The sequence below is a fragment of the Macaca fascicularis genome, chromosome 4 (assembly GCF_037993035.2).
Source record: "Macaca fascicularis isolate 582-1 chromosome 4, T2T-MFA8v1.1".
NCBI classification, from domain to species: Eukaryota; Metazoa; Chordata; class Mammalia; order Primates; family Cercopithecidae; genus Macaca; species Macaca fascicularis.
The window spans coordinates 60,956,625-60,970,895 of NC_088378.1; the positions used below are offsets into that span (position 1 = coordinate 60,956,625).

At 35.8% G+C, this 14,271-nt stretch overlaps 1 protein-coding gene across 4 annotated transcripts; it reads left to right on the forward strand.

Moving 5' to 3' along the window:
- Nucleotides 1-265: 265 nt before the first annotated feature.
- On the forward strand, nt 266-9,227 carry VIP (vasoactive intestinal peptide). 4 transcript variants are annotated; one of them, XM_005552161.5, is made up of 7 exons: nt 266-428; nt 1,641-1,757; nt 3,641-3,763; nt 4,744-4,848; nt 5,603-5,734; nt 6,561-6,649; nt 8,377-9,227. In XM_005552161.5, the coding sequence occupies exons 2-6, from the start codon at nt 1,651-1,653 to the stop codon at nt 6,604-6,606; spliced, it is 513 nt and encodes a 170-aa protein (XP_005552218.2). In that variant the 5' UTR covers nt 266-428; nt 1,641-1,650; the 3' UTR covers nt 6,607-6,649; nt 8,377-9,227. The 4 variants fall into 4 exon arrangements, with proteins under 4 accessions (XP_005552218.2, XP_005552220.2, XP_005552219.2 ...); XM_005552163.5 differs by having other exon boundaries at nt 6,564-6,649; XM_005552162.5 differs by having other exon boundaries at nt 5,606-5,734.
- The last annotated feature ends 5,044 nt before the right edge of the window (nt 9,228-14,271 follow it).

Here is a 14,271-nt window from a genome sequence, read left to right on the forward strand (position 1 = left end):
ATTTCACTACAATTAAGTAAAGGTTAAAACATTTCACATTGAGCTTGCTACTTTGTTTGTTTAAACAAAAGTAAATTTCCTCTTATCTTACATCTTGAAGTTACTCACTATAAACTTATATAAATTAGACATAATGACAATTAAGTAAGAACTTCAAGCACTATTCATCCCATGGCCGTCATACTGTGACGTCTTTCAGAGTGCTTTGTGATTGCTCAGTCCCAAGTATAAGCCCTATAAAATGATGGGCTTTGAAATGCTGGTCAGGGTAGAGTGAGAAGCACCAGCAGGCAGTAACAGCCAACCCTTAGCCATTGCTAAGGGCAGAGAACTGGTGGAGCCTTCCTCTTACTCCCAGGACTTCAGCACCTAAGACAGCTCCAAAACAAACCAGAACAGGCAGCTCCGGGGGAGCACGAGTGGGCAAGGTAAGTGAAAACTTTACCTTTCCTCTTCTTTTTCCCTCCTGCCTCTGAAACTTTTCTTACAACATACTGAATTTTTCTCTCTATTGAAAAGAATTTGATAGTGCTGTGCTTTTGCAATAGCAAAAAGACAAGTTTCTCAAGTCACCTGGTAAGGATAGAAATACTTCAATTTCTCTCATATAGATAGATTTTCTGAATTCTTTTGTTTGTAAGATGCTTTACTCTGCTTGCTCTTTTACTGAATACTGATTTTCAAAAATAATTCATTCAAATCAAGTTTACTTGTATGTAGATTTTTGACTGAAAATTTCTGTGGGCACATTTGCTTTTGAAATTTTCAACTTATTTTTACAGTGCTTTTTTTTTCCTATTTCATATGTTGGTTAAGTGAATCTAAGATGCATTTAATTTTTGCCTTAAGTTTAAATTTTGTAATTTTTATAGGCAGCAAGAGAAACAGACCTTGAACTCCTAAATTTTTAATCTAGAAACTAGAAATGAAATGTGTAAGTTGATTAAATGCAAGAAATGCAAGTTTTGCTTTTAACATATATTTTCCTTTGATGGAAAAATTCATTTCAGTGACAATATATGATTCAGTGATATTTTGAGTATTAATATTCACTACTGAGTTAAGATGTTCAAATTCAGGTGTAAGGAAATAAGTTTCCAGTAATATCTACAATTGAAAGAGGAAAAAGTAATGTAGATCCAAAATCTTTTAAAAAATTATATGTATATATACATATTATATTTATACATTTGTACAAACACGAGCAGAAGAATTATTAAATAGATGATACCCCAGTCTTATATTAATCAGATACTGAAATCTTAAAGCGAAGAAAATCAATGTCTTGAAGCTGTTTCCTTCGTCAAAAAATACACTAAGCCTGGGTGGTACAGCCCTGTTATGAAAAGATTGTCCCCAGGGTTATTTCCAGCACTATAGAAGTATGGCATTCAATAGATACTGGGGCCAACCATGTGCCCAGACAGCAGTTGAAAAGGATTCTACTTTTTATTCAAGTACCTGTCACTGAGAGAAATATTGATTTTTGAATGTATCATCTTGCAATTTATCTCTTTCTACAAGAGGAAAATTACTCTTTACAAACTCTTCAAGAGCCATTGAAAATTACTGCTAGGCACTCAGAATTACCTTGCTGGTGACATCTGTGGTTGGAAGAACTAAGGTGATTCTCTCTTTAGAGGCACAGAAATGGACACCAGAAATAAGGCCCAGCTCCTTGTGCTTCTGACCCTTCTCAGTGTGCTGTTCTCACAGACGTCGGCGTGGCCTCTTTACAGGGCACCTTCTGCTCTCGGGTAAGCTCCCTTTCAATTCAGACATCTGAGCATTCCTTCTTCATCTAAATGGGAATTTCCTATATGTTTTGTTGGACAACTGAATAGTATAAATTATGTATTATTAATTTACATTTTTGCTTGATGTGTTGAGTGAGAGGTCAACGTCAGGTCATTCTGAATCCTGGAATTCACTTTCAGGGCATGAGAGACCCTGTCAGTGATTAGTTTTATGGGCTGAGTGGATCACATTCCCAAACATGGTGAAAGGAGGCTCTGACTTTCTTTTTATTCAACACCAATTTTAGATGAATAATAAGCTTTTATCCATTGTTAAGTCAGTTCAATTTCTGGTGGAGAAAAAGCAGTTTAGTTGCCAACCACATTTTAGTTTATTTTTCAAGATTAATCAGTAAATAATCATAAGATTAGCAGTTGATTAGTGAAACATGTATAAAATCATGTTGCACAGAAATCTATCTAGGCAGAGTCAATTTGCCAATATTAAATATGAGGTAATTGATCTATTGAGATACACTCCCCCAATGGGTAAATTTTGATATACTTTGAACCATAAATCCTTAGTTTTATTGTTCTATATGTTATATTATGTATTTCAAATCTAGAAAGTATAATACAACTCATATTTAAAACTTTATTAATGTATGCTAAAGAAGTAAACAGTAAATGAAAACTACATTAGCTTGAATTTTTCTTTTCGGTTTACGGGCACCGCTATATCTCCAAAGGAAAAATAATAATTCAGTTGGTTTCTTTTTTTTTTTTTTTTTTTGCTTATTTGCTCATTCTTGATTTTTTGATTAAGGTAGACTTATGCTCAATAGAGAGAATAACCTCTTAGCTATTAGTGTTCTCTGTGAAATTTGTTTAAATACAGCTCCTGTGTTGCTTCGATAACTAAATAAAATGGTTTCATCTGAAGTTCTATCACAGCAGATGAACAATCATAAGAATGCTGACATTTCTGTTGATTGCTAAGCTTCAGACCCACAGAGGACTACTTGCTAGTGACTCCCAACTCCCAAATCACTGAAAGATACGCAGTGTCCAGGAGCTGACACGCTCCTTGGAGGTTTGCCCTAACAGTGAAAATCTGTACACACAAAAGTATAAGAGTTGTCAGTAATTGAAATATGCAGGCATCTACAAATATAGTCGTATTCCATGTATGCATATGACTATTCTTAGTCCTTCAGTGTAACATTGTACATCCCTTATTAAAGTTGTGTTAATACATAAGATTAGAAACCGGAAGGTCCCATAAAATTTATTGAATTCAAATTCATCTTCATAGATGAGCTATTCATCTATGGAGACATTCTTTGAATTTTGCCAATACAGAGAAATATATCATGCCAAGGTAAATGTTTGAAGCAAAGCTTGAGGGTCTAGAGAGAGAGAGAAGCAATTAATATTCCATTCTTCAGAGATGTTTGGAACGGGTGATACTGAACATCACCAAATACATAAATTGTTACCAGTTTTCGTTCAGTATTAGATTTTTCCAAGTTTCTATTTTGCATAAAATCTTTCTACATGTGAAATTTGACTTTGCAAAGTGAAGATATTCTTGGCATAGTAAAGTACACCAAAGAAGTATAGTTTGCTTAATGCTTCGATAAGATTGAATTAAGTAGCTCTTACGTTTTGTATATTCAGCTTATAAAAGTCATATGACATCTACTTTGTAGGACAATAGGAATTTCCTATTTATGCTCTCATTAACTATGTGAGCCATTAAGTCAAATTATGTTATTCTCATATTGTGACTGGGTAATACTTCCCAAGAGTTTAAGTATCTTATTTTAAATGGTTGCGGAACCGCTCGCACTGTCTTCTGAAAAAGGAATGTATTATACTTCTCGTGTAACTTTCCCTATCAGGTTGGGTGACAGACTACCCTTTGAGGGAGCAAATGAACCTGATCAAGTTTCATTAAAAGAAGACATGGACATCTTGCAAAATGCATTAGCTGAAAATGACACACCCTATTATGATGTATCCAGGTGAGTTTATTTTTTATAAAACTATCCAGTGAGTTTTATTTTAGCAAATGTATTTAAGAATTACAAACGTGCTAATTTTATCTCACCACGAAGCTATTCCAATAGCAAAACACTAGAGGTTTCCATGTGTCATGGCTTCATTCATCCTGATTTATTGCAGCTCTTACAGCTGTACATGATTTTCATACTGAAAGGTTGTAACAAGCCAGGATGAACACATCATTCACTTCCATTCTGTTGCACATAATTACAACATTACAGATTGTACCAATTCTGATAAAACTCCAGCATTTAGCATTCCAATGATGAAGAGTTGCTGAGGAGTTTTGTCTCTATATAAAGAAAAGGTATCTAATAGTTAGAGCTGTTCATTGATAGAACTGCTTGTCTGAGCATCATTTCAAGTACAGACCAAGTAGCTCTACAGGACTTGGTATAGACAAAGTATAAAAGGTTCTTCATTTGAAAGAGAAAAGGTAGAATGATAGGCTTTAATGCCTTCTCTATCTTAAGAGGTATTGTTTCCAAGTATTTTGGAAAAAGAAAAAAAAAAGCTATACTGGGGTTTATGAACTTTCCAAAATCAGAATATTTTCCCATTGTGTATGTCTTTATTCAGTGGGGCAGACACAAAGCACCATGTACAAATAGCAGCCTATTTAAATAGATCATATTTTTACACCAATATTTCTTAGAAAAAAGTAGTTATAAAGATTCAACCATGAAGGAATATTGAAATGTGCTTCTAAAAATGCCTGTTTCTTTAATTTTTCAGTGTCTTGGGCTAGAAATACAGGGTATATCTTGATATAAGTGACTAGATCTCTTTTGTTAGGGAGTTAAGAAATCTCCTTTTGAACTTTAGTTTTAATGAGAAGCTTTCATAATAAACCCATAATTTTTTGTTATTTAATGAGCCACAATAATATTCTAGAAAGCCATTTACAAAATAATAGCTATTTTTTTCTTCCTTGTTTTAGAAATGCCAGGCATGCTGATGGAGTTTTCACCAGTGACTTCAGTAAACTCTTGGGTCAACTTTCTGCCAAAAAGTACCTTGAGTCTCTTATGGGAAAACGTGTTAGGTAAAGAAACTTATTATTTTTATAAAATGTGTTCTTATTCAACCTGAATATTGTATTTTCACTCTTAACAAGCTATTTACCTTGTTTGAAATTGAAAACTCATTGATAATGTTTAATTTAGTTAAATGAAATAACTTGTATTGTTCAATAATATCTATCAAGCCCATGGATTAAGACTTTTTCATAATATCGTACTCATTGACTCCAGACACACGTTTTTCTCAAGTAGCAATCGTTTACCAATCTGCAATCAAATTGAACAAGACTCAGTAAAACAATCAAGAAGACATAGAATAGACTGAGGTAAATGTTAAGGTCAACCATAGAATATTCCTTTTACTTCCTGCTCAAACTAAATGGAGAATGCCAAATGGTTAACAGTCAAATATTTAGATGACGTTGCTCAGGGTAGCATAGCTTCTAAAGAAGTAACTATGTTTTTTTAAAAAGGTTTTCTCCCAGTGGCAGAGCACAACTTCAGCTATCCCCAAATTTTTATTTTTGGATGAATTTTTTGCTCAGCTGTACAGAATATGTCATAAAACAGTCCCAGGTCGTGCCAAAATATGACAGATGATTCCTTGCTTTGCCTTCATCCTTAGGTTCAGTTGTATTTTTCTTTCAGTCTTTTTATGATAGAAAATTAGTTGGCCGTGGGAATTCCTTTTTATGTGGCTCCAAAAAACTTGGAACATGTGTGTATTTATCATTTCTTGTGAAAACTCTTTGATTTCCTTTTCCTCATGTTCCTTAGCAGTAACATCTCAGAAGACCCTGTACCAGTCAAACGTCACTCAGATGCAGTCTTCACAGACAACTATACCCGCCTTAGAAAACAAATGGCTGTAAAGAAATATTTGAACTCAATTCTGAATGGAAAGAGGAGGTAAAGAAAAAGAACTTGCTAAAATGAGAAATCATGACTGACTTTCAAAATAGAAGCTGCACATGAAGACCTCTCTATCTCACTATCTATACTACATGAAGCAGTGATTCTCAACCTTGGCTGACATTAGACTACCCTGCAGAACTTTAAAAATACCGATGTCTGGGCCTTTCCCCAAACCAATTGCCAGGAAATCAGTGTCCTCCGTGGTGTGGCCCTAGGCATTCATTTCTTTTAAGAGTTCCCCAGTTGACGTTACTGTGCTGCCAGTGTTAAAAATGATGACTATAGAGACATCTAGTCTGAATCTAGGAGCAAGTTTCATCAAAAGTGATGATTTTTAAAACATGTAAAGCATAGTCAATTGCAATTTGGTAACATGTGAAACTCACTTCATGTGCATATTCGATACTCTTATTTAATCAAATTAAACCATTAGGTATTTTGTATATTTAGATTCTGTAAAATCGGTATCTCTCTGTGGTGTGTAAACATCGGACACAATACATAAACAGTGTAGTGTTCTGTCTTTTTATTCCAATTGTTTTTGTTTAAATGATGAGTATTAAGGATAATTCTGTTTGGGTGTGATCAGACAAGATGACTTTCTTTGCCCGTTACAGATGATAATTCTGTAAGAATAATTTTAGAAACTCTTAAGATGGATAAATAATTCATAGGTACTAACAAACTTCAAAGGTAATTGTTTAGCCCCCAATACACTTTCAGAGCACAGAGAACAGCACAGCCATTATGTCAAAATAGTTTCTTTAGAACCTTTCTCATCTGAGAGCCTTAATATGCACAATGTTTTTCTGCTCTGCAGCAGTGAGGGAGAATCCCCTGACTTTCCAGAAGTGCTAGAAAAATGATGAAAAAGCCCTTTGGAGCAAAGCTGATGACAACTTCCCAGTGGTGGGTATATTTGTGCATTCCTTCTGTATTCTTACGGCAGTCTCTGATTATATAAGTAGCTAAGAGTCGCTTAGTAAGAAACGTCTTAGGGTTAAAGAGTTTCTCATCATGAGACCTCATCCAAGACGGACACTCCTACAACAATGGACCCCAACCCAGTAAACAGCTTAGAATGATTCATGCAATTTTTTGATCTCATAAAAGAGCACACTCATAATAAGCAAACGTTTTGAGATCTGAATAGTGTTCCTGGTTCACCTGGGGTTATTTCTACATTTGTATCAAGATAAAAAAAAAACAGAGGAGACTGACTCAGACTGACAAGAAAAAAATGGGCTTTCCTTTTGAGGATCAACCCATGCTGCTTTTATTAATTGAAGGTTTAGTCCCACAATTGACTGTTAGCACCTCACTTAAGTAAGTACAGGGAAATACCACCAAATTAGAGCATGGCCCATTATCATGAAAATATCAGGGCATTCTGGGTCTAACTATATTCCTTGAAACATGGCAAACTTCTTACAGCAAAAGTAAAATTCAGCTTGTTTTACCTGTAAGTTTGTTTTACCTACATGACTCCAATAGCATTCTCTGTAAACATTTTTTTTTAGCAGAAAAAACATGGATAGACTTTTTTCTTTGTGAAGTAATAAGCTTGCTATCAAAATTGATTTTATATAAATGTGGGTTCAAGACATATTTCTTTCCTGAGTTATGTCACATTATTATCTACATTAGCTCATAAAAAATCTATAATACTGGGCAAGTGCTTAAAGAAATTTCATGCTGTCACCATATGAAAGATTAGCGGATTTCAAAGGGCTATGGAGTAAAATATGTTTGGCTTTGTGGGCCATCTAGTTTCTGTTATAATGACTTAACTCTGCTATCGTAGCACAAAAGCAGCCACAGTTAGATGTAAAATGAATAAGAGTGACTGTGTTCCAATAAAACTTTATTCATAAAGCCTGAAGGCGAGCCAGATTCCAATCCCTGACTAGGTTAAGGAGATTAAAATCACCCATGCTCGAACTAAAGGCAATTCACGGCCTTACCTCAGTTCCTGATGGAGTTATCTAAGGTTTTCAAGTGTCATCAAGAGTGGACATGGTGTCTGGGAAGACTAACTCACTGCTTTTGTCCACTAATTACTCTTCGACCTCTAAGAGAAAGGCAGAGGCAGGAATGTGACTCACATAAACTCCTTATCTTTTATAGACATTTCAGAGAAACAAGTCCCTTTGCTCAAAGAAGAACGTTAATTACATACAGCTTTTTGAAAGAGTGTTTATGAGAAGCCTTCTCCATCAAATTAAGAAAGAGAGTAGGCACTAAAATATAAAGGAGAATTGATTAATCACACTGTGCTTTGTAAATGATAAGATCACTTACGAGATTCCATCTTCCATCCTTTTCTTTTTTAAATGGGTGACTTTGGACAAATTCTTTGAAGAGGAAATCATGTGGGTCGTCCATTTGTGAAAATTACAAGTGAATCATTAATAATGGTTAGTTAGACGTCTTTTCACATTCCAGTTCCTCTCTGATAATCAGTCCTCTAGAAGCTGCTCTCTTGATATGTCCCAGGACATGATCCCCTGCTACGGGCTGCTAACAAGGGACAAAGAGAAATAAGTGTTTATCAGATAAGTAAATCAGTGAATGAAACTAAGATGCTAGAAATAAAATATATTTTATGCCTAAAGCAACAATTTTTTCTTTTTCAGAATTCTTGAAGGAAAACGATACGCAACATAATTAAATTTTGAGTTCTACATCAGTAATTCAAGAAAAAAACTTCAATATCCAAACCAAATAAAATGTATTGTGTTGTGAATGTTGTGACGTATTCTAGCTAATGTAATAACTGTGATGTTTACATTGTAAATATTATTTGAGAGTTCTACATTTTGTCTTTAACTCATAAAAAGCCTGCAATTTCATATGCTGTATATCCTTTCTAACAAAAAAAAATATATTTAATGATAAGTAAATGCTAGGTTAATTCCAATTATATAAGACTTTTTTGGAAGAGTAGTAATAGAGCAAAATTGATGTGTTTATTTATAGAGTGTACTTAACTATTCAGGAGAGTAGAACAGATAATCAGTGTGGCTAAATTTGAATGTTAAGCAGATGGAATGCTGTGTTAAATAAACCTCAAAATGTCTAAGATAGTAACAATGAAGATAAAAAGACATTCTTCCAAAAAGATTTTCAGAAAATATTATGTGTCCCCATATTTTATAGGCAACCTTTATTTTTAATGGTATTTTTAAAAATCTCAAATTTGGATTGCTAATCACCAAAGGCTCTCTCCTGATAGTCTTTCAGTTAAGGAGAACGACCCCTGCTTCTGACATTGAACCTTCCCTTTCTGCTTGTGTTAAGTATGTGTAAAATGTGAAGTGAATGAAACAGTTGTTCAATAATAAATATTTTTGCCATAATTACTCAGAATATTGCTTTGGTCATATGAGCTTCCTTCTGTGAAAGTACATCTAAAGACATAACTATTTTTCCAAAATAATTTTAAGAACTCAAATAGAGAAAATAAAGACTTTTGATTATCACTGCAGATAATTTTTTTGTTTGATTATTTTATATGGTTCAGCAGTAACTCATTTTAGCTCTAAAGTTCTTGGCACTAGATAGCTTTTGTGGTATTTGATTGTGTGCAAGTTCTAAAATAATGGTGGCTTAAATAAAAGAGAAATTTCTTTCACACATAAGTCAAGAAGAAGGTGTCAGGGTTATTATGATGGTCCTGCTCAGCAAAACTCTCAATAACATACACCCCTTTCAGCTCATCCCTCATCTCCAACGGTGTGGCACTTTTCCTCATGATCCAAAATTACAGCTAGTGTTCCAGCCATCATGTATGCATTCCAGGCAACAGGCTATAGGAAGAGGCACAGAAAAAAGGGAGCAAATAGTATATGCCAGTTCTCTTTGAACTGATATCTTATACTAACATCCCCTTTACTGGAACATAGTCTTATGGCCAGTCATTTGCAAGAGAGTCTGGGAAATGTAGTATGTTTTCTTTGTTTTGTTTTGTTTTTCTGGGTAATCATGTACCCAACCTAAAACTAAGACTCTATTAATATAAAACAAGGAAAGAATACATTTATACAGTGATTAAAAAAAACTCCAGGCTTGGATCTTAAATTCTCATCCAAAAAGCTTAAACAAATAATAAAGAGAGTGAGAGTCAGAGCCTTACCATTAATGAAGAAGCATTATTCCCAGAAGGCAAAGTTTTGCTTGGTTTTGTTTGCTGCAATTAGGACAAATGGCTACATGGGGAGGAACTAGTCTAGAACTACCAGTAATTGCAAAGCAGTTTTCACAAATTGAAGTAAATTGAGCTCCTTGTATCTCTTGTTCTTATCTGATTCTTCAAATTATTACATATTTATTAAGTGACATTTTTATGAGAAGCACTGCAGTGAAAACAGACAATTTCTAAGTATTAAGTGTACGTAAGAAGCTTGTAAAGATGAAATGGAACCATAATTTGAGTGAAACTAAAGAGTTTTAATTTTATTTTATTAATATAAATCTTTTCAATGTATTTCCTATTGCTTCAAGAAATTCATTGAAGAAATATTCACTGAATGATTATGATGTGCTATGTAGCTATTTGAGAGATTGTTCTGGGCTGAGGGAACAGCAAGTGCAAATGAGGGAACAGTCCTGGCATATCTGGACAGCAAGGAAGCCCATGTGGCTGGAGCAGGGTGAGCTGGACAGGGACTGAGTAGGAGAGGAGGTCAAAGAGGTTACTAAGGACTGGACCTTGTAGGGCCTCACAGGCCACTGTAATTGTTTGTGAAGTGAGATGAGATACTGCAGAGTTTTGGACAGAGGTGTGATATTTTCTGAACTGCATTTTAACAGGATCTTTCTGGATACTCTAATGGGAATAGAGTAAAGGAGTGCTAAGGGTGGAAGCAGGAGGACAAACTAGGGGGCAAGTGCTATAAATCAAGTGGCAGATGATGGTGCCACCAAGGCAGAAGCACTGGAGGTATTGAGAAGGGGTATCTGAATATATCTTGAAAAGAGAGTCAGGTTTTCTGCAAATAGACTGAAGACAACAAGGAGGAGAGGCCAAGCATGGTGGGTCATGCCTGCAATCCCAGCACTTTAGAAGGCCAAGGCAGGAGGATTGCTTGAGGCCAGGAGTTCAAGAAGGAGGAAAGTCAAGAATGATATCAAAGGTAAATCACCTGAGGCAACTTGAAGGATGGGGTTGCTAATAAGTGAGACAGAGAAGACTGGGAGGAGCAAGGTTTCAGGGAAAGGTGAGCTTAGTTTGGATGCACTAAGGCGGATGTTGGGTAGGGAGTTGGAGATGTCATGAAGAGGAGATGCTGAGCTGCAGATGGGCAAGTGGGAGACCTCGCATATAGATGGGATTCAGAAACACAAGACTGGATGAGATCAGCAAGAGATGAAGTGTTACTAAAAAACAAAACACAGCAAAAATAGAAACCTCAACACATAATCCTTGAGTGTTTTTATTTCTGAGTGCCGTCATAAGAAGGCACCACAGACCAGGTGTCTCAAACAAAGAAATCTATTGTCTCACAGTTCTGGAGACAAAAAGTGCTAGAGCAAGGTGTCAACAGGGTAGGCTCCTTCTGAGAGCTGTGAGGAAGAATCTGATCCATACCTCTCCCCTGGTTTCAGGTCGCTTGCAAGCAACCTTTGGCTGGTAGAAGTATCACTTCTATCTCTATCATGACCTTCAGCTAGCATTCTCCCTGGTGTGTGCATGTCTCCAAATATTCACTTTACATAAGGACATCCGTCATTTTGGATTAGGGCCAATGCTAATAATCTCATTTTAAGTTGATTTCCTCTGTAGAAACCCTATCTGAAAATAAGGTTACTTACATTCTGAAGGACTAGGATTAAGGACTTTCACATATGAATTTTTGGGGACACAGTTCAGCCCATAATTCTGGGGCGTGCCAACATTAAGAGTTTGGAGTTTTGAGGAACAAATGGGATAAAAACGGACTGGAAGAAGAAGCTATTGAAATAGGAGAAAAATTGGAGAGCATGTCATCTGGAAAACAAGTGAAGAAGATCTTTCAAGGAAGAGGGTATAATTAACAGAATCAAATGCTGCTACAGTGTAGATTAAGATTCATTTATTTAATTCTTCTGCAAATATTTATAAGGAACTTACTATCTACCCAGCACCATTTTAAGTTCTGATAATAAAGCAGTGAATAATACACCAAAATTCCTGCCCTCATGGAGCTTGCATTCTTTGATTTGAAACAGATAATAAAATAGTCAGGTAAAACATAGTTAAGTAAAATATATATTGCTTTAGAAAATGATAAATGCAAAGGAGATAAATTATGGACTCACAGTTCCATATGGCCAGGGAGGCCTCACAATCATGGCAGAAGGCAAGAAGGAGCAAGTCATGTCTTACAATGGTGGCAGCAGGCAAAAACAGAGCTTGCACAGGGAAACTCCCCCTTGTAAAACCATCAGATCTCATGAGATTTATGCACTATTACAAGAACAGCATGGGAAAGACCCACCCCGTGATTCAATTACCTCCCACCAGGCCCCTCCCACAACACGTGGGCATTGTGGGAGCTACAATTCAAGATAAGATTTGGGTGGAGACATAGCCAAACCATCAAGTACTTTGGCTTTCTGTGGGAGAAATATCAAAAGCATGTTTGCATGCTAAGGGGAAAGATGCAAGAAAGGGAAAATTGGTGATGCAGAAGGTAAAGTGGGGTTTTACTTGAGTGATGTCCTTGAGAAGAGAGGGAAGTGGGTGATTCAAAAATAGAGGGATTGACCTTTGCTTGGCACAAGCTCTCTTCAACCACAGTAACAGGCAGAGTGGTTGGCTCCAAGGTGGATGAATGGAAGGATGAAGTGGTGGAAGTTTATGGAATGCCTCTTCTGATTACACCTATTTTCTCAGGGAAAGAGTTGAAAGTAAGGATAAGTGAGGAGATGTGAGGAAAGTAAAAGAAAAATACAAAAGAGTTTGGTCGATGAGTGGGAGAGTAAATAACTAGGAAAATATGTTTCTTATACTTAGAATCCAGTGATGACTGAGGTAACTTAGAAGAATGGGTCAAATTAAGTAGTACAATATTTTTTATTATTTTGAAAATTTAATGAAAACTAGGGACCTTTTTCCAGAAATACATATGTGTATACATGCACACGCACACGCACACACACACACACACAATATAGTACTTTCAGAGCATTCACCAAATCTTACATGCCCATGCATGAAATTTCACAGTGCTCAGCAGCTGCTATTTAAGATCCCTACTCCAGAATCATGTAGTGATTGAAGTCATGTGGAGACCACCCTACAGCTTGGAAAAATGGTATGTAGACCACTAAATTTATCAAGGGTGAGATAATACAGATCTGGATTTAGACTGGTGGAAGTGAGAAAGAATAGAACTTGAGTCTAGTGCCCATTGCTTTAGGGAAGGCTGCATCAGCAAACCACTGAAATAAAATGCTTGTTGGGACACTGAGTTTAATTCCAGGAAGAGAGGAAGTGTCAAAAACTAGATTATCTAGGGTAATCCTGAATTGACTAAGATAATTATAAAATTGACTGAAATTATTATTTTAGTATTTTTTAATATAAGGGCGGTTTGGGATACAAATTAATTTCAGTTATAAAATTTCAGCCTTATTGCTACATACATGAGTTTGAAGTGAGACTAAGATTATATTAGAAATAATTCTCTACAGATCTGAAAATAATATTCTATCTTCTCCTTTCCTTTCCTTTCAGTGGATACACACAAAATCTACCAAAAAAAAAAAAAAAAAAAAAAGGAGAGACGTAATATTCCTGGAGTTTCTCAGGTTTAATGTGGTATATTAAGCTCATGAACATGTCTCCCTTTCCTTGCCAAAGAAATATTATCCCATGCAATCAAAATAAGAGAAAGGAGCCATAAATGGTCAAGAGATTGCAATACATTTCTGGGGAAAGACGGGCAGTGGATTGAAGAGCGGATCCAGGAAATTGATAGGGCAACTTCAATGTTGAACTAATGTGGACAGTTTGTAGCAGATAAACTGTCCTATGGGAAAGCTCAGATTTGACAAATACAAGTGGATATTTCTTCCTGATATTTCTGGGAGAATGTATAACCTTTTACAAGTTCTGAATCCAAAGAGAAATCAGTTGCAAAATCAGGAATGCAAGAATTAAAGCTTAACAATCAACGTAAAAGCACTGCTCACTTGGAGGCATCTTCTTGTGCTGATTGCCTAAGGTTGCCATAACAAAGAATCATTGAATGGGGAGCTTAAACAACAGAAATTTGTTTTCTCACAAGGAGGCTAGAAGCCTGAGATCAAGGTGTCAGCAGGATTGGTTTCTTCTGAGGCCTCTCTTTCCGGCCTGTGTCTTCACTTGGTCCCCCCTCCATGTAATCCAGGAAATCTGTTCCCAAATTTCCTCTTCTTATAAGGACATTAGTCATACTGAATTAGTGTGCTCACCCTAAAGACCTTATTTTAATTTAATTACTTCTTTAAAGACCTTATCTCCAAATACATCCACATTCTGTGGTCACATTCTGTAGGGTTAGGAC

What these genes read in the sequence shown, in the direction of transcription:
- VIP (XM_005552161.5), top strand. Translation starts at nt 1,651, where the DNA reads ATGGACACCAGAAATAAGGCCCAGCTCCTTGTGCTTCTGACCCTTCTC. An exon ending in AGGGCACCTTCTGCTCTCGG is followed by an intron (nt 1,758 to 3,640) that starts GTAAGCTCCCTT and finishes TTTCCCTATCAG; the next exon opens with GTTGGGTGACAGACTACCCT. An exon ending in CTTATGGGAAAACGTGTTAG is followed by an intron (nt 4,849 to 5,602) that starts GTAAAGAAACTT and finishes CATGTTCCTTAG; the next exon opens with CAGTAACATCTCAGAAGACC.